The sequence below is a fragment of the Vitis riparia genome, chromosome 6 (genome assembly GCF_004353265.1).
Source record: "Vitis riparia cultivar Riparia Gloire de Montpellier isolate 1030 chromosome 6, EGFV_Vit.rip_1.0, whole genome shotgun sequence".
In the NCBI taxonomy this organism is placed as follows: domain Eukaryota; kingdom Viridiplantae; phylum Streptophyta; class Magnoliopsida; order Vitales; family Vitaceae; genus Vitis; species Vitis riparia.
This window is the reverse complement of record NC_048436.1, coordinates 4855524-4875155: the sequence shown is the minus strand read 5'-3', so window position 1 is coordinate 4875155 and position 19632 is coordinate 4855524. Positions and strand designations below refer to the sequence as shown.

The following is a 19632-nucleotide window of genomic DNA, read 5'->3' as shown; positions in this document are numbered from 1 at the left end:
TAATATATATATCCTTGAAAACGTTTTTAGTATTATACTTCTAAAATTATTTTACTTTTGCTTAAATAATCTACTCTACAAAATCTTAAAAATCAAAATTAAAATTGAAGAAGCCGAAAACATCTCACATTTTTCAAACCCCCAATGATGGAAAGTTTGTGTTTTGATAGGGTTTAATCATGATGAAATGGGCCCAGGCCCATAAAGAAACAAATATATCCACAAAACGTGTGGCTTTTGTTGTTGGCCCACTAAGCACATCATTGGATCCTTCTTTTCTGGGAATATTCCACTACACTCCCCCACACAGAAACTGTTTGTATTCCCTCACCTGCCAACTCATTTATCACCTTCCATCACAAACCCCACCTCAACTGAAATTCCCTACAAAAAGTATTAGACGTCGTGATCTACGGTCCTGATTTAACCACCCAAAGAATCTTGAGAAGTTTTGGTGTGCTGGGATTGGAGTTTTTAGAATTTAGGGGGATATTCCAATGCAGTGGCGGACAGACCAACTGTTTGTGCGTCTCCATCTGCCAACCCATACTACCCCACTTTAAAACCCAATGTGATCTTTGGGGTCGTGATGGATGGTCCTGATTTAGCAGCCGGGTTGATGTTTTTAAAAGAAATAGGTGTGGTGGTTGTAGACAAAGGATTTTCTCCCCATATGGCGTAACCAGAATTACAGAGAAGATTGATGAGGTGATGATGTGCGAAGTGGCTGTGATTGGGATATTTCAATGAAGAGGAGGAGGAAAAGAGAGAGAGATTCAACATGGGGGGTTTCTCAACAAACAATTTCAAGGGCTTTGTTTTGGCACTGTTATCAAGTGGGTTCATAGGCGCAAGCTTCATCATCAAGAAGAAAGGCCTTAGAAGAGCAGCTGCTGTTTCTGGGGTTAGAGCTGGTGAGTTTTCTTGCGTGTTTTCAATTTTGTCAAGTTTGATTTTTTTTCTTTTTGAGATGGGTTTTTGGTTTTCTCAATTGGGTATGTGTTTGATTGCTTGAATACTGCAGGAGTTGGTGGGTATGCTTATCTATTGGAGCCTTTATGGTGGTTGGGCATGATCACAAGTAAGTGTTTTCTATTGGGTTTGTTTGAATTTGTGGGTTTTGGTTATTTTGTTTTTTCTTGTTTACTTTAGGTTTGGGACCCCTATGATCATGTCAACAACTTCAACTGTTTGGGTATTTTAATTTGGTTTCATAATGTGCTATTTGGATTTATTTTGAATTGTAGTTGTTGATTTGCTTATGATCTTTGATGCTTTGGGTAGTTGCTAAAACATCAGGAATTAATTCTTCAAAATGGAAATTAATCTCTCTTTGGTTTTCATTTTTACTTTTTGCTGTCACACTTCTGTATTTGGTTCTGGGAAAGATTGAAGGGGGAAGGAAAATGCTTAGGATGACCTTTTTCTTAAGAGGTTTCCTTTCCCTTTGTATCTGTCTTTCTATTGGTGAAATAAACCGACCAAAAGAAAATGGTTAGAATGTAGTTTTATGGGTTATTTTGTAGCCACTGTTAGCAACTCTTAACCAGTGTGAGGACACATGATTCACCATGGACTTTCGTTCTTCACTGACTGTTTGCAGAACATCTCTTGTTGTATGTATGATTTCTGATGTAGTGATTGTGGGAGAGGTTGCAAATTTTGTGGCATATGCATTTGCCCCAGCTGTTCTTGTTACCCCTCTTGGGGCATTAAGTATCATTGTCAGGTAATCAGTAGTGCATTCAATTTCTTTATGAGTTAACACTTGAATGACCTTGTTGGTTGGTTTATGATGTTTTGAATGGTTTGCTGCAGTGCTGTGTTGGCACACTTTATCTTGAAGGAGAGGTTGCACAAACTAGGGATTTTGGGCTGTGTTATGTGCATTTCTGGTTCTGTCATAATTGTTATCCATGCACCACAGGAGCGTGCTATCTCATCTGTTCAAGAAATATGGAATATGGCAACACAAACAGGTTAGTTTTGCTCCTTGTTGAAATTCATTTTTATGGATTCATATTAATCTCTCTTGATTACAAACTACATTTAATTTTTCATTTCAGCTTTTCTGCTTTATGTGGGTTCTGTGGTCGTGGTGGTTTTCATTCTCATCTTCCATTTTGCACCACAATGTGGAAGCACGAATGTCCTAGTTTTCACCGGCATTTGTTCATTGATGGGGTCTCTCACGGTAAATGAGATGGAATTACTGTGATACTTTTGTTTATTATATTATATTTTTCTGACCTAGCATTGCAAAGTTGATACTTTGAGCCTTTCTTTGAACCTCAGCGTTGAACTTGTGTAAACTTCCACAAACTTGTGGCTATTTCAATGTCTGTAGCTTATTTTTTTAACTTTATTTTTTTTAGCTTTGAAATGATTGGCTTTTTAACATTCTTAGATTTTGACAGGGTAATTCTCTTTCGGTAGTAACCAAACTTTATTTTATCTGGGATTCGACCTTTCAAAAAACCTGTTTGACCTTTTCAAAGGCCAGTTGGTTTAGATATTTCTTCTGGAAGTGGGATGATTTGGATGAAAGAACTGGCTTTTGCATTCTCATTCATCTGTGGTTTCTGAATTTTGTTTTTGGTCAATTTGCAGGTGATGAGTGTTAAAGCCCTGGGAACTTCACTGAAGTTGACCTTTGAGGGAAAGAACCAGTTAATCTTTCCGGAGACTTGGTTTTTCATGGTGGTGGTGGCTATTTGTGTCATCACACAGATGAATTATCTCAACAAGGTTGGTAATGAAGTGCTACTGCTAATTTATTAGATGATTCAATTAGTCATGCACAAGCTTTGTTTTCCTCTTTGTGGTTATAACTTTTGCTTGTTGGGCTTCAAAAGCATAAGCAGGCACATCTGTTGTGAGTTTAAAAGAATTCTGTAAATTAGGATGACCAAATAGTTTAAAATTTTTCACCTCAATCACCAGACGAACTGGTTACTGGCTGAGTATTTGCATTTCTTTTTCCTAACTTGCCTTTTTCAATGTATTCGCTTTTGCATAAGCTTGACCTTCAGGGGCTGTTATTTATGAACTTCATTGGAAAATGGTTTCATCATTGTACACTTCAATTAATCTAGGAGGTTCTTTTTAAGTGATGAAGATTTTAGATGCAGGCATGACATGTTTTGATCAACATTCCCTTCCCAAAAATTATAATGGTGAAACATTTGTCATATTAAGGCCCCTCTATGTCCTTACAGTACTGTGTCCAGTGTGATGTCTGAGTTTCTCACTGAAGTTCCCCAGGCACTTCTGTCTCATGCTTCCTCAGATACATGAACTTTTCATCCCTACTTCTAAATTCTTGTTCTAACACCAATCATGGACCTGGTTGCAACCAATATGGAGTTTTAAAAATTTCTTTTATACCTTGAATCAAAACATTCGAAATTTTAGGTGTAGAATGGGTGGTTGTCTCATCAAAACCTCTACTACACTAGGTTTCCTAATGGTTTAGGAGAGCTGCCTCCTCATTTGTTAGTTAAGTACAATGGACAGGATCTACCCAAGTCTCACCAATTCAACATCATGGGTACTTCTGAGCTTCTTTTTCTACCATTCCATACAAATATCTTGGAACTCACTAGAACTCAGCATAGCCTCATCTGCTACAAGCCATAGGCTCGAAAGTTCCTTGAAAACTGTATTTGAAGTAGGGTAATAATAAATAAATGAATCATGACGATCATGCGCTTCTAAATGTTTGGTTAATTCTATTTCATAAAATATTATCAAACATAAATTTTGGGCAATGTAGTTAATTGTTGTGAAATAAAAACTATTGCTATTAAACTAAGGTTTAAGGATATATTATAATCAAAGAGCGTATGTATAGCTTATCTGGGTTTAACAAAATATGGCTATAGATAGTTTTGTTAATTTAATTTGATAAAAAAAATAGTTTGACTTCATAGTCTGGTGTGACACTATTAGATTTTCTTGTTTGTGAATTTATCATACCTTCTTTATGGTGTCTTTTAGATGTAAGAATCAAGTATTGAATGGTCTATTAGCAAACGGTTTTTATATGGGTACTTGTGTGTGCTTCTCTCTTTCTCTCACTCCCTTAACACACATGACACAACACACATATATTTTCCATGTTTATCTTTCATTTTCAATATTTAATTCAAATTGTTAATTATCTCCTCTTTCACCATTCTTGGAGTTATGCTGAAAATTTATCTGTTTTACTATTAACTTTCACTTGTACACTCATTCTATCTCAAAAAGGGTGCTAATGGCTGTGGGACTCCTGCAGGTTGATATTAACATCAGTATTGTCACTGATAACACTGTCAACATTTTAGTTCTTGCTTAAAACATCCCCTTAGTAATCACTGAGAAGTTGTTTACTAAGGACTTTCATCAGGATGGAAAGCTTCTTAACAGTCATTAGGATGTCTATTGGTGGAGTCAGACTCATTGGTCTTTTGCAATGGATTTGAGAGTTGCTTCTATCAAGAATGGAGCATTTATCTTGATATAGACCTTTGATCTCCAAAAAAGGATCAATAAAAATGAATTGTGGTGGCAAACTTTAGAGACATGCCTACTTTAATATCTTGATCATCATTTTCTTCTTATTTCTATTTACACATATGTCTCTCTCAAATGTGCAATGCAATGGACACGCAAGGGTAGCCCAGTTGGTCAGGGTGAATACTGGAAAGTGTGGTCCCAGTAAGTGGCACATGGTCTTGGGTTTGAATCCTGCCACTGATGATACCTTGAATTTACCTGGTACTGGTTGTTGTGGGCGGTTAACACCTCGAGGTTTGGGTCCCCATGGAGAGTCCTAAGGGCTTGGCCATGGAAGGTTCCTCGATTAACAAAAAAAATAAAATAGTGCAATGCAATAGATCCCACATAAACCCTTAACTAGACAAGTTGGCAATTCGTTTATATATGTCAACCTTTATCATTGCATGTGCTCCATGACAAAAGTTACCATGCAACCATGATTCTTACTTCCTTTTTTTGATAAGAAACATGAAATATATTAAATATGAAAAAAGTACAAGAGAAGGATGTGAAGTCCTCCCCACATAAAACAAAAAACTAAATAGTTTTGCTATACAAGGAGGACTATACACATAGGCATATACAAATCTCCTCAAGACTGGACTCAAAATCTCTCAAAGTTATCCACCCCTTTTGAATTAAAAACCGAACACCAACTGAGTTGAATAACATTCAGTGGAACACCTTTAAAAGTGACGGTACAAGAGGCCCACGAGTAGGAATTAAAGTGAAGTAGATCCCACAAAATTTCTTATGTTCTCCACTTTTCCTCAAAGATCCTAGCATTTCTCTCGTCACACAATCCAAAGTATAGTGAGGCAAGCGAAGGGTCTTGCCTTTGATGGAGCTCTCCAAACCTCTATATGAAATAGTCATCATATGATTCATATCATAAATACTCCTAGGCTTGAACTCAAACCATCTTGGTTATATTGAAAAACGTGTGCCAAAGTTCCAATGTTAATAGGGAATGTAGAAAGAGATGGTTGATTGATTCTCCACATTCCATGGATAATATGCAACAATGAGAACTAAGAGACTCATAGGGTCTTCTCAACTGTAGCATATTATTGGTATTTATCTTTTTATGCTCTACTAACCAAGCAAAGGCCTTGACCTTTGGAGGAGCTTTTGATCATAAAAATTTGGCTGGAAAGAACAGGAAAGGATTTGATAAATTGGACAAGGCCAAGAGAAATGATTCTTACTCCCTTCACAAAGGTTGATCCAAAGGGAAACCACTCTTGCTCGTCCATTGTTAGTTCACTCCACGGTGCAATTTTTTTCACTTCTAGAAAGGGAAAAGCAAAGTTTGCAAGAAAAGTGGCCATATAGTTCTCTAGTTTTTATGAGGAGAAATTTAAATTTTGTTTTCCCACAGCCAGTCTCTCAAAAGCCTGCATGGGATGTATTCTGCACTCAAGTGTGCTGAGATCATGAGCATTAGCTCCACTACCAAGTGTCTGGCTTCACAAATTCATTTGTACAGATGTGATGTCAGCATATTTCCATGTTCATTGTGTTTACAAAAGTCCCTAGCTGACAAGGTCCTCTCTTGTTTCTCTATGAATGAGACTGGTGGATTTGTTTGTATGCAAACTGTTGCTTGGATACCACTAGTAACATGCGTTCAGGCCCTAAATTAAACTTAATGTGTGCCAAGAAAACAAATCCAAGTGGTCGTGGTAAGTGCAAGAGTATCACTTGATCTGTTTCAAGATTCCAGATGGCGAGATCCTCTCCTTGAAAGAGCCACACAGTCAATGTGTAAAATCAGGAAGAAGATGCTTAATGCTCCATTTCTGTTTGATGTTGAGAGAGTAAGCAATTGGGCATCTGTGCTGCATTCCACTTTGTAATTGAATATATTGGAGTTGATCTTTCAGAATAATTTTATTGGCAAATTGTTCTTTAAGACTTTAACAGATACTTTCTCACCATTCATCCACCAAGAGTTGATTCCATTGCAGTAGTAATGACATCCTTGCCACATGAGCCTTCAGCTTCTGATTCTATTCTTAAAGGATGTTTCACTTGAATATGGATTGATGCTTACTGGACATAAATTTTCTGATCAATAGTTTTTTCTCTCACAACATTTTTCTGATGTTTCAGGCTCTTGATACTTTCAACACTGCAGTTGTATCCCCCATATATTATGTCATGTTCACATCGCTTACAATCCTTGCTAGTGTGATAATGTTCAAGGTATTGTCTTCTTTATCAGTGGCATCTTATGCTGGATGCTGTTTCCTCCAACCTATAATTTTTTAGCAAATGTAGCTTCCTTTTTAGGTTTGCTTTATTAAGTACAAGGCAGCTTCTCAAACTTAGCTTCATCTTGTTGAGTTGAGACATGAATTCTGAAGGTGACCATAACGCTTTGACCAAAGCAGTGGCTTGAACTCAGGTTTATAAACTGGGTTTCGGCTCATAGCCTTCTGGCCGCTGATGAAATTTATGCCTTTTGCAAGAATACTCTATGAGAGGGTGGCAGAAAGTGCAAGTTATTTTGAATTGATTGGGTTCGGATTGAGAAGGAGCTATAGGGTTGGAACTTGATGGAAGAAAATATTGATGGGTGTGCTCCTTACTACACCAATTAATAGGCTGAAAAATGGAGTGGTGCCTACCTTAGGAGGATTAAGTTATCGAGGCTTTGTGGACCTTCCACCTTTTTTCTCAGATGGATCTTTCTTTATGAACCTGGCTTTCCCAAAGCAAACAGTTGGTCCAAAAACTCACCAAGCTTATCTTTGAGCAACCCTGTAATGAAACTGGTTCCTCTACCAGCCAAGAGTTAATCGAATCATTAATTGCAATATGACTACCAAGCTCATGAGTTGAAAAATGTTATTTCAGGATTGGGATGGTCAAAGTGGAGGAAGCATCATATCAGAAATATGCGGCTTTATTGTTGTGCTCTCTGGAACCATCTTATTGAATGTGACCAAAGACTATGAGGATTCATCCTTTAGAGGTGCGTGGTAAATTTTTGCATTCCCATCCTTTCTGATGTTCACTTTTACCCATATTCAATCTTGAATTATTTGCATGAATATTTGTTTGGAATCAGGTATCTATCATCCACCTCTATCTTCTTCATTGTCAGCACGACTCTGCAGTGGAAACGGGGAATTGCTAAAGCATGATGAGGAAAATTTAGTATCTCCTGATGAAATTTGCTTAAGAAGACAAGAACTTTACTAGTAGAGGGCAAAAACTCCAGAAAAAAGCCCACCCACTTCCTTTAAACCCAGAGCAGGGCGAAATCCAAGTGAAAGTTCTAAGAACTCTGACATGAGATGATAACAATCTCAATGTTGTTAATGCCAGAATCATGGGAAGCTATCAAGACTCGTTCGGTTGGTTATTTTGTGGCTCCTGCAAGTTGGCGGGATTTCATCATTTACAATTCCCATGTGCAGTGTCTTGGTTGGCAATTGATGCTTACATTGCAGGGTGCATATGTACAGTGTTTATGGCCATAGAGAAGTTGGTGACTGGGAAGTAGAATCGGTTCCTCAGTGACCTAGAGACCTAGATTTCAGCGAGGAAAGCCGAGCAGTGTCTGTACCATTAAAATTTGGTGTTGTAATTTCTTGTGTTCAATTCTTTCTGGGTGTATTTCCTTGCAACAAACACATGATGCAGAATATTTGGTGGTAGCTCAATAAACATCATGATGTTCATCTGCCATTTGTCTTCTAATCTATCTTTGTTATTGAAAATATATATATATATATATATATATATATATATAAAAGAAAAGAAAAATAAAAAATAGATTTGAAATCAATAAAATATTTTTTAATTTATTTTTATTTTTTTTTATATAAAGACTTAATAAATTTAAAAATACATAAATTTATAATTAATTTAATTATATTTATTTATTTATTTTATGGTAAAACAAAAAATGTTAATGATTTTTTAATATAGTAATTTTGAAAAAGAAATTATTATAAAATAAAATAATGAGAAAAAGAATCGAGAGGTCCTAATTTGATAATTCTTATATTTTATAGTTAAAGTTAATAAATTATTTTTATATATGATTTTAAATTTATTTATTTATTTATTTATTTTTTATAAAAAGATTTAATAAATTTTAAAATATATAAAAATACAATTAATTATAATTATAATTATATTGTTAAAATTAATGATTTTGGAATGGACGGTGGTTAGTCACTTGGTCTTGCCCCAGGGACTACAAGTGGGGTGGGGTTCAAGACTGCGTGTGGGGTGGGGTTCAAGACTGCTTATGATCCTTGAGCCAAAAATGGAAGCAAAGATAGGAAAATTGTTGGATTCCGTCGGCAACTTTTTCACCGGCGCCGATCAGATCCCATGGTGCGACGGTGATATCGTCGCTGTAAGTGCTTTCCCTACACTAAATTCCATCTGGGTCTCAGATTTTGTTCTTTCTTTGTTCTTCTTTCTGGGAATTGAGTTTCGTTTGGATTTTGGTTTCTTCTGTGGATTTTTTTTTCTTTTTTTTGGTTTTTTTCTGGATGTTGTGTTCTTGGCCGAATTCGAGTTACCTATTTCAATTCCTTGCAACCAGAAACATCGTTTTATTTTTATATTTATTCTTTTGCTTTTGTTCTTGGTTGATTTGGAATTTTCAGTTTTCAAATATGAACCCTGCTGTATGACAATCACATTTGTCGAAGTTGGGTACATTTTCGAGCTAAGGGACGTTTGGTTTATGGGAAAAATACTCGAAAAGAAGTGAAATATTGGAATGTTAATTGGCAGCTGAAAGAGAAATATTCTGTATGAGGCTGTGAAGGCATCAATTTGACTTTTATTACATTTTTAGGGTTTTAGTTTGTGGGTTTTGGGTTTGTTTATCAACTTTTGGCAAAGATTCAAGCTCGGTTGGTGGTGGTTCTGTTGGGAAGGTAGTTTCAGTAACTCATAGGGCCTTGGTACATGGCAGATGGTTTTTGAAGGCAGTTTGGGTGGTAATGAATGCTTGGGCTTGAGACTGACCTACAAGCTGGGAGATAGACGAGGTACATGATGTATCTGCTGGAGAGTATGGATTTTACGGAGAGGTTGAGGAGCTAGATATAGAATCGTATTTCCCAATTTTGGTGAAAAGGAGTTTGACTAGATTTTCAACAGTGGGAGGGCTTTCTCAGTGCGATCTGTTGTCTGCTTTATTGTTCATTTTGGTGATTTGAGGCTTAGAGTAGGACGCCAGGGCAAGCCACAGATGGGGTATGATTCTAGTTTTTAGTTGTAGAGGGTAGGGAGAACGAGGTGAGGCTGATTGCTTGTTACACACAGATGATACTATAGCTTCAGTAGAAGTGGAAGTGTAACAGCTATATGTTTTAATGTTTCATTGTGTTTCAAGGTGATCTCAAGCTTGAAAATGCACTTGGAGAAGACTCAGTTGATAGTGAACGCTGAGAGAATGGAGGCTGGATATCGGCACTTTTGGGGTTGTAGCATAGAGTGGCTTCCATCTTCTTCTGAAGTGGTTCTGTTGGGTTTACCCTTGAAAGCTAGATGAGTTTTGGGTTGCAATTGAAAGATTTTGAGAGAACTTGCATGATGGGAAAAACAATGTTTGTTAAAAGGGCTGACATGAACCTCATCAAAAGCATGCTTTCTAGCTTACCATGTATTTTATTTCCATTTTACTTTCTTAGTGGCAAAGACATTGAAAAAGTTGTAGAGGAATTTTCTTTAGAGAATTCCTCAGGAGGGAAGGAAATTTTGTTCAGTCAGTTGGGAGGAGGTTTGTGTTCCCCTGCAATTTGTGGGTTAAGTGCTTTGGTGGTGGCTGAGCTCTGTGACTGTTGATAAAAGCACTGCTGCATTTTAATGAATCATGCTACATCATGCTCATTTGATGATTTGTTCATTCTGTTTCTTATCGTGTTTTTGACTTCTTATGCATTCATAGGGTTGCGAGAGAGAAGTTGCCGAGGCTGGAAAAGGTTCTTCTGATGAATTGAAGAGCGACTGCATCATGCGTTTATCATGGGCTCTTGTTCACTCAAGACGGCCAGAAGATGTGCAACGTGGTATAGCAATGCTTGAAGGTGTGAACAAATATATGCAAATTCAAAATCTCTCTCTCTCTCTCTCTCCCCACCCAATTCTTGTTCCACTTGGCTTCTTTTCTGTGGGGTTGAATTTCTCTGAATGATGTTTTGAGTGTCTGATGACTCAAAAACTTGTCAATGGCAGCTTCATTGGCTGACACTAACAGTCCCCTGCAGAAGAGAGAAAAGATGTACCTTCTTGCTGTTGGGTATTACAGAAGTGGGGACTATTCAAGGAGTAGGCAGCTTGTGGAACGCTGTTTGGAGGTCTGATCTTCAAATGTTACAGCTTTCAACCTGTTTGTTCATTCCATTAACAATTGCTTAATGATGTTTCTTCTACATTGTCTTTGAGTTTTCTAATCATGCCTGTGCTCTAATTTCATCCTTTCAAACTATCGGATCTCCATAATGCATATGTTCTTATTGAGTACATACATAACAACGTGGCTTGGGCAGCGCAGTCGACTCTTCTCATAATTGTGTTTGCAATATTGCATTATATTACATGAGTGTGTTTTTTGCAGATTGCACCTGATTGGAGGCAGGCCCAAACCCTTAAGAAAACAATTGAAGACCGAATTAAGAAAGGTAGCAATTGATATGTATCATCCTTGCCCTTCATTTGTCCTTTGACCTGAGTTTCTGGAACCACTGACATTGTATTTTTTTTCCCCTAAAAAATGCAGATGGTGTAATCGGTATAGGTATTGCTGCAACAGTTGTAGGAGTCGTGGTGGGCGGGATTGCAGCAGCATTTGCTCGTAAGAACTGACCCAACACCTCTCATCCATGTTATACATATTGGATCCTTGAATTCAATTGCTTATCTTGTGCTCATTTTAGAACTTCCCTTTGGAGAACAATCAAAGTATTCATAGAGCTTGAAACAAATATTACCAGAATGCATCTTTGCTGCACTGTTTTCTCTATGCTTATGTACAGAACATACTGTAACTGATAGTCCTTACTTTTGGTTTTAAAAGAAGCCTGAAACTATATGAAGTTACTAGCATTTCTATCTGTTCATGGTATGTGTTTTGCACATAAATATTAAAGTATGCCTAGGGTTGAAGCTCCCTTTGCTATTAAATAGTAAGCTTGATTGTTGGGTGGAACTTCTTTTGTCATGAAATATGTATGGCATGGATTTCAGTGAGATGTTTCATAGAATTCCAAAGGAAAGAAAGTCTACAGAAAAGCTTGATGTTTCTCCAGAGAATGAAATGGAACACCTAGAATTTGTTCTAAAAAAAAGTCATCTGTTTTCAGATCAAATTCTCAAAACAAAATGTTTTTCAGAACACCTAGAATTTTTTTTTTTAAATATTTTTCATGATGAAATTAAGTATGAGAAAATATTTTTCTTTCCTGGGTACTTTTCCCCAAGCAAACATAGCCCTAGAGAATTAATTTAAATGATTCCTATAGTAACACTCCGTAAATGCTACTTTGAAAATAATAATTTATTATATAATATAATATTAAAAATATTGATAAATTATTATTTTTAATTCTATTCAAATGCGTGGGCGCATTCACTAGGTTATTAGAGTACCTTCTGGCAGAGTCATCTAAATTTAAAAAATAAAAATAAAATAAAAAAGTGGGGCCACATTCAGTGACATCAGCCAGCTGAAAATTGGACACATGATTTAAGGAAAAGGGGCGCAGATGTTTTCTTGAAAGGACATTGAGAAATACAAGGGGCATTGGGAGGCTGAAAGGCTTGACATGGAAAGTTGAAACCACCAGCCAGCCGACACTCAAGTCCATGGTTTTGGCATGAAAACAGTGAGAAAATTAAAAACCCACACCCAAAACAGCTGGCTCTTTAACTTCTTCCAATCCCTTCTCTCCCTCTATATATCAAACATGGTTACTCACAAAACCCTCAAACCATCCCCCCCATTATCAAGTTTCATGGCTTCTCTTGTTCTTCTCTTGTCTGAACTTCTCAAACCCCAAACCACTGACCCATATGCTGCAACATCACTGCCTTCTTCATGTTCTTCTTCTTCCTCAAATGCCAAAAGGGTGACAGCAGAGTACTCCACCATGGTTGATCAAGAACCCAAGGAGGAGATGAGGGTCTCTGTGGAGCTGGTTTGGCCTTAAAAATTGGGTTATGGTCACATAGTCTGTGTATAGAATTCTTCAACTGGTTAGTCAGCTCTAGATATTTGCAATGTAATTTTGATTGACCGCTTGTTGTTTATCAGCCATTTTCAATTTTGTTGTATATCTTTCTCCTCCACCCTATCCTTTTCTTTTCTCTCGAATCCTCCTGGATACATATGGATTGATTCATGGAAATTTGTGGAAAAACATTTATTTAAAGAAAATCAGTATCATCCAAAGGACACATGCAAGCTTTTCGAACATAACAAAAATGAAGAGAAAATTAGATAAGTTGGATAATAAAATAATAAATATTACCAATTTATTTTTATTAAAAAAATAATCAAACAATAAAATGAATTAAAAAATGGATTACTATCTTCATTATCTTAATTACAAGTAAATTTTGTAATGCAAAGACTTATAATGAATCCATCTCAATCTTGTAAGGCTTCTTCTCCTTCAGCATCTCTCTCACAGCTTCCCTCAAATCCTCTTCTTCCTCTTCCCCCTCAAAACAATCTCCCAAACCTTCATCCTCACTCTCCATTTTCGTCGTCCTCTCCGCTGGTCTGATGACAATAAGCGTTGCCCCATTCATCACACGCCCAGAAGCTGGCAACTCTAGGACGGGCACATGCCACAGTTTCACACGCACTGCTGGAACCATCGTTCTCTCCACTGGCGCTGTGGGGTTCATGCTTCTTCTCAGCTTCTTGAACTGTTCTTCTCCCATGATCAGCCTTCCTTGTTTACTCGAATCTGAAATCATTACACTCTGGGGATTCATGGGGCTGTCTGCAATGATCTGTTTCAACAACCAGTGCCTTGTGGATGCTGCAATCAAACATGATATCATCCACACAACTCTCGTCTTCAGCTCGTCGGTTGCCGACATGGGCTCACGAAGTTGCTTGTGCTTTTTGTGAGAACTTGGAGTTGAGCTGCTTCTATGGAAAGATGTTGCCCCTAGTACCACACAGCTCTCGAGTTCTCTCCCAAACTCAGCTTTCCACCTAAGGAAATAATCAGTACCCTTGGACCCCAGCTCGTCGCCATGGCAAGGAAGTTGAATACTCAGCCTCTTAATGTTAACGAAATTCCTTAGAACTTCCGTGGTAAACTGGTATGTTTCATCTTCCTCTGACTTCACCGACAGTTTTGGGACGACTGTTTGGTACAGGAACTGAAGCGGTTTGGTGATGAATTTGCCGACCAGATACTTTAGAAAGACGATGAAAAAAGTACCACGGTTGGGTTTGGAGCTGTTTGAGGAAGGAACTATGAGTGAAACATTGTCGGTTTGGGGAATAAGGGAAGCGAATCGCTTGGAGACCGCAGAGCACCTGCAGAGGGACTTGGCGTCCAGGACCTTGTTGAAGATGAGGGTGACAAGCTCATCTGAGAGGCGATCAAAATGATCATCTGGGCCTTGATCCTCATCCATTCCTTATTTTCTATCAAAGATGATGAAAAGGGAGTTGGTCTTCGATCCTCTTGTTCTGGACTAGGATTCACCCGTGCTTCCCATATATAATATTTGTACGTCTGTCTGTGGCGGTTCCTCGAAAGCTGCCGGGCGGATACGCGGCCCGAAATTAACAGGCAAATGACTTTGAACCAACACGTGTTCTTTTTTTTTTTTTTGGTTTATGTGTCCTTCTTTGAATTTGCTTTCTCAGGTTTGGTGACACCGCGGATGGAAAAAAAAAAAGAAAAACAGAAAGAAATTGCAGAGGATTGCTGACATGGCAGCCTCATCCAACTGGCCAGGAGATGAATGAGAGCGACTGCATATGAAAAGTATGTACATTGGATTACCCATTATTATTTGTTAATATATACCTACCAGTTCTATTTAAAGTAGGCGAGAATGGTGGTTATGTACTTGGTGTGAGTCATGACCCCAGTCATTGATCAGATGATTAATGCGGTTGGGACCAGGGCATTTCCCTCTTCTCTAGCAGCTGAAAACAGCCCAAACCTTCTCCTAAGTCAATTTTACCAAGGTTTAGCAAGGGTTTAAGTGCTTTATTAACCAAAAGTTTGTTTTGTCGTTAACAATTGACGAAGAATAATAATAGGGAGAAAAAAAGAGAGAAGAAAAATAGAAAACACACAAAGCATACATGATGATTTGATGATTTATGTGGTTTCATTTAAAGTCTATATTTCTGGGTGAAGATAAAGAAGAACTTTCATTATTATTGAAGGAGATTACAACCTTAAAAATCTCAGATCCCAGGATCTCAATTACTCTCAGAAAGATACTATCTCTTCCAATATATTTTCTTGATCACATAGGAAGCTTTTATATTGAAAATTAACTGTATAAAGCATCATGATTGACTTTTCTATTTTCTTTTATAGTGAATTGTCAAAGATGTTTATTCCTAAAACAATATCTTATCACAGAAGATTTCCTTTATGATAATAGGAAACTTCTTTACATGAATATATCATGGTAAGAAATTATCAATGACTTTCCAATTAACTCAAAATAAAAATTTGAAACATTTTATAATAATTTCCACTTTGACCTAAATTCCAAATATCAAACAAACCTAAAAAAGCCTCCCTTGTTGCTTTGCTCCCACACCTCTAAGGGGCTTTCAAATACTACCAACACTGATTAGGCCTAGGCAAGGCTTGAACTTAATTGTAGGAACAATCATCATATGTGTTGGATTATCCACTATAAGGATCTTTTTCACTATATTCAATAGCACTTTGTGCAATAACATCACTAGTAATGAAATGTATTCTAACATAAAAAATTTTGGTCATCTCATGAGACATTTAATTTTTAATCAAATGTATGACACTTTGATTAGCTATCATAATATACAACAATCAACTCTTATTATAAGCCTAAATCGCTAACCAAACCCCTAGGCTAATTAAATTTTTTCATTGCTTTTGTGGTTGCTATGTAAGGTTACTTTCCAACTAATAACACTACCACATGAAGTCATACTTTGTTAGAAATCTTCTTTCATCCAAATCTTCACCATAGTCAGAATCAACATAACCAACACTTGCTTCCAAGATGCGCATCACTACTTTTATCATATACTAAGACAACATGCGATGTTCTTTTCAATTATCGAAGCATCCATTTTATTACTTGCCAATGGATATTTCTAGGGTGAGCTATATGTCTACTCACCACACTACTGCATGTGAAATATTTGGCCTATTACAAACTATAGTATACATGATGCTCCCAACTATATATACTAGCATAAGGAACATTTGACATGCACTTCCCTTTTTCCTCGATTTGTGGTCTTATAGTACTTGAAAGTTTGAAGTGAGCTACTACAAGAGTATGTATTGCTTTTGACCCTTGCATTTTAAAGTGTTCTAATACTTTCTCAATGTACTTCTTTTGTGGTAAGTACAATTTCAATGCTTCTCAATATTTATGAATCTCCATGTATACCTAATATTTTCTTCATAGCTTCAAAGTATTTTATTTCAAACTCTCCCCTAAGTTGAGTTTTTAACTTGTTGATCTCAAACATATTCTTGAAGGCAATTAACATATCATGAATATATAACAATAATATAAATGAAAGAATTATCAAACAGTTCCTTGTGATAAACACAATTGTTTACTCACTCTTATAGTAACCATTACTAATCATAAAAGTATTAAACCTTTTATACCACTATCTAAAAAATTGTTTCAATTTTTAGTAATAATGAATCCTTTAGGTTGATGCATATAAATTTATTCTTACAACTCACTATAGGCCTCAAAATTGGTCATGAGCCCATTTTTTTTGTTTAAAATTCCACTCAAAGAGACACTATCTCAAACCCATAAGAAATCATGATATCTATCTTAAGAATATCTATTATCACCTGCTTTAATCAATAATAACCCATTTCATTGGAAATATATGACATATTTAGGGCTTCATTTGTAGGACGTCAAAGCCTCTAAAAACTATAGTACTAGTTCAATCTTCTGTCGAAATTGAGAGTTCATATAATATAGTAATTTGGTAAAGTCATCACTATCTAATAGCCAATATCATGTTTTACTATAGGTCATGTCCAATGTGTAACCACACACACTAATGCACTCATCATGGAAAACTCATTTTGATAATCATGACAAGTTACCTTTCAATTAGGAAGTAATGTATTACAACCTTAAATAGTTTGCCTAAGTCCATGAATTAACTATGAATGAATCATCAATTCGCAAAAAACCTATTCCTTGGATCTTCTATGAAACTCTTAACACACGTAAGCCATTTAAACTGCAAGTAATGCAGACCTGAATGCTCATCATCACAATGCATAAATGAGATAGTGAAAATAAAATCAAAATTATAATATAAATATTAATGAAATCCATTTATTGTTACTCATGTCATGCTTTAAGGGCTCTATCCCATTAAGAAGTTAGGATGAAAAACACTCATAATCTCACATGTATTGAATGATAATATTGAGGAAAATTGTAGTGGTTGAAGAAGTCAATTTGTAGATTTGGCTCTAATTATGAGTCTAGCTTATCACACCTGCATTCATCGAAATAACAAATTGAAAGGAATGTGAGCTGTAGTTAAATGAACTATTTTATATTCATTTACAACTCCTCTTATGGTCATCACAACAAATAGAACCTTTTCTTCTTTCTTTAAATAGATTATTATTGAGTTTTCTTTCTTTGTCTATTACGCTATTTATTAATGTATAAGTTTTAGGTTGATAATTTTGTTCCATTTCCTACTATGAAGGATCGATGCATCATATTTCCAAGGGAAATTGATTTCAACGGTTTCAAGGTTAATAAATTAATTTCTAAGTATATATTTGAGTTATTAAGGTTTAAACATTATTAATAACTATAAAAAAACTATATAACTTAGGTTTGACAAATGCATGTCAAAAAGCATTTTGGGAAGATGAGAACTCGAACAATCGAAGAGAGCATCCAAACATCTTTCAAGACTTTCAAATACTCATCATCAAGGAATGTTCAAGCATTCTCCTTAATATTCAAACATTCCATGTAGAACGTTTGAACCTTGTTGGCTAATTTTCATCTTGTTCATTATGTATATCATGTTTTTGGAGATTCTTTTGTAAAGTTAAGATAATAATTGTTATATATATATAATAAGTTTTAAAATTGAATAGTTAGGACATGGGATCGACCATCTTTATAGCCTAAGAAGAACTCCATCTCTCAATCTTTGAAAAGCATTATTTAAAGAATTTTATTTTTTATTTTTTGGTGATCTAAGGTTGAAGATTTGAGTCATTAAAGCCCCAATACAATTTTTGAGGTGATCCACTAATAAGCAAGCATGACGGAGTGAGTGTTTATTCACTTATTATTTGAGGTGAATTGAAAATTATTCAAATTTTGTTTTGTAACACAAAATTGAAGACAAATGAAACTCTAACATGCCCCAAGGACAAGGAGAAAAGAAAAACAACCTAGCAACTGGTCCAATCAATTTGGTTCAACAAAGTGACTACCACCAATAACATTTTTAGTTAATGGAAGTAAGACGGTTTGCTCTGGTTATGCATTGATTATCATGCCCTCAACAAAGTCACGATACACCCTAAGAAGAAAGAGTTTCCGGTTAGGTCAATCTTTATGCCTTCTTAGCATATTTAGTGAATTATTTATTAATTGTAAGTTTATGTACAAGAGAAAGTAAAATTTCTAAGTACTAAAACTTAAAATGAATTAATCTCCATAATGTATAGCTTCTTGTCCTTCACCATCTCTCTCATTGCTTCATTAAAAGCCTCCTCCTATTCCTCCCCATGAAAAGCCGGCGTCCCTGCCAGAAAATCACTATCACTCTCCATTTTCATCTATGGATCAACCGGTACCGGCCATCCGATGATGACAAGCGTCGCTCCTTGCATTACACGGCCTGATTCTGGTAATTCCAGCATAGACACGTACCACAGCTTCACCATCAGAGCTGGAACCCTAGTCTTCTCCATTGATGAGTTTACACAAGTTCTCAACTCCTCAAGTAGTTCCTGTCTTATCCATAGCCTTCCTTGTTTACTTGCATCAACAATCACCACACTACAAAGCATCTTATGATCATTGTTGTCAACAAACTGTTTCAACAAGCAATGCCTTGCAGAAGCAGCAAACAAACTCGATATCATCCACATAACTCTCAGTTTCAGCTCATCAGCAGTCAATGATTTGTAGTACTCCTCATGAATGCTTGAAATTGTGTCATTTCTTTGGAAAGATGTTGCACCAAGTAACACACAGCTCTCAAGCTCCCTCCCAAACTCAGCTTTCCATTTCAGCAAAGAATCAGCGCTGTTTGATGATCTGAGCCCACCACCATGACAAGGAAGTTGGATATGCAGACAGTTTATTTCACTGAAATGCTTTAGAACTTCTCCAGCAAATTGGTATACTGAATCTTCATTCAAGTCCAAGGTCACAGGCGATTTTGGAGGACTATTTGTCACGTCCCAAGACCCACTCTAAGGGCGTGACGGTCATTTCACACTCCAAACCCGAAGGCTTATAGTGTGACTTGATCCAAACAATTATCTTGTAATCGGAAGTTACCAATTACCAAGTACCTGTTCAGAGTAGCGGAACAAAATCTAAAATCCTGAAAATTCGATTTCAACACTAAAACATCCACTATCCAAAATCCAGTCCAAAAAAAATTGCAAACTTAAACAATTCAAGTACTAAAACAAACTTCAAAATCTCCAAAACTCAACTTTGAACTAACATAAAATTTAAAGGATCAATATCCAAATAGCTTCCAAATACCAAAAGATCCAAATGAACATAACTAAAGTTAAACAAAATTCAACATAAAATCCTAAGTCAAATCCTAATGATGACCATTCATCAGCCTAGCCATCACTCCTCACC

At 36.3% G+C, this 19632-nt stretch overlaps 4 protein-coding genes across 5 annotated transcripts; 2 read left to right on the top strand and 2 right to left on the bottom strand.

Moving 5' to 3' along the window:
• The first annotated feature begins 564 nt into the window (after positions 1 to 564).
• LOC117916389 (probable magnesium transporter NIPA6) lies at positions 565 to 8241 on the top strand. Of its 2 annotated transcripts, none has more exons than XM_034832356.1 (9): positions 565 to 914; positions 1025 to 1081; positions 1639 to 1729; positions 1819 to 1979; positions 2067 to 2194; positions 2611 to 2748; positions 6658 to 6750; positions 7405 to 7522; positions 7619 to 8241. In XM_034832356.1, exons 1-9 carry the CDS (start codon positions 782 to 784, stop codon positions 7750 to 7752), a joined length of 1053 nt encoding a protein of 350 aa, XP_034688247.1. In that variant the 5' UTR covers positions 565 to 781; the 3' UTR covers positions 7753 to 8241. The 2 variants fall into 2 exon arrangements, with proteins under 2 accessions (XP_034688247.1, XP_034688248.1); XM_034832357.1 differs by having other exon boundaries at positions 823 to 914; positions 1604 to 1729.
• Positions 8242 to 8784: 543 nt separating this feature from the next.
• Positions 8785 to 11698, top strand: LOC117916484 (mitochondrial fission 1 protein A-like). Its single transcript, XM_034832545.1, has 5 exons — positions 8785 to 8920; positions 10469 to 10607; positions 10756 to 10877; positions 11138 to 11201; positions 11300 to 11698. Exons 1-5 carry the CDS (start codon positions 8810 to 8812, stop codon positions 11383 to 11385), a joined length of 522 nt encoding a protein of 173 aa, XP_034688436.1. The 5' UTR covers positions 8785 to 8809; the 3' UTR covers positions 11386 to 11698.
• Positions 11699 to 13152: 1454 nt separating this feature from the next.
• Positions 13153 to 14178, bottom strand: LOC117916323 (F-box protein At5g46170-like). Its single transcript, XM_034832278.1, has one exon. It carries the CDS (start codon positions 14176 to 14178, stop codon positions 13153 to 13155), a length of 1026 nt encoding a protein of 341 aa, XP_034688169.1.
• A 4406-nt stretch (positions 14179 to 18584) lies between these two features.
• LOC117916322 (F-box protein At1g30200-like) lies at positions 18585 to 19245 on the bottom strand. Its single transcript, XM_034832277.1, has 2 exons — positions 19226 to 19245; positions 18585 to 19068 (listed from the first exon to the last, which is right to left on the bottom strand). The coding sequence occupies exons 1-2, from the start codon at positions 19243 to 19245 to the stop codon at positions 18585 to 18587; spliced, it is 504 nt and encodes a 167-aa protein (XP_034688168.1).
• Positions 19246 to 19632: the final 387 nt, after the last annotated feature.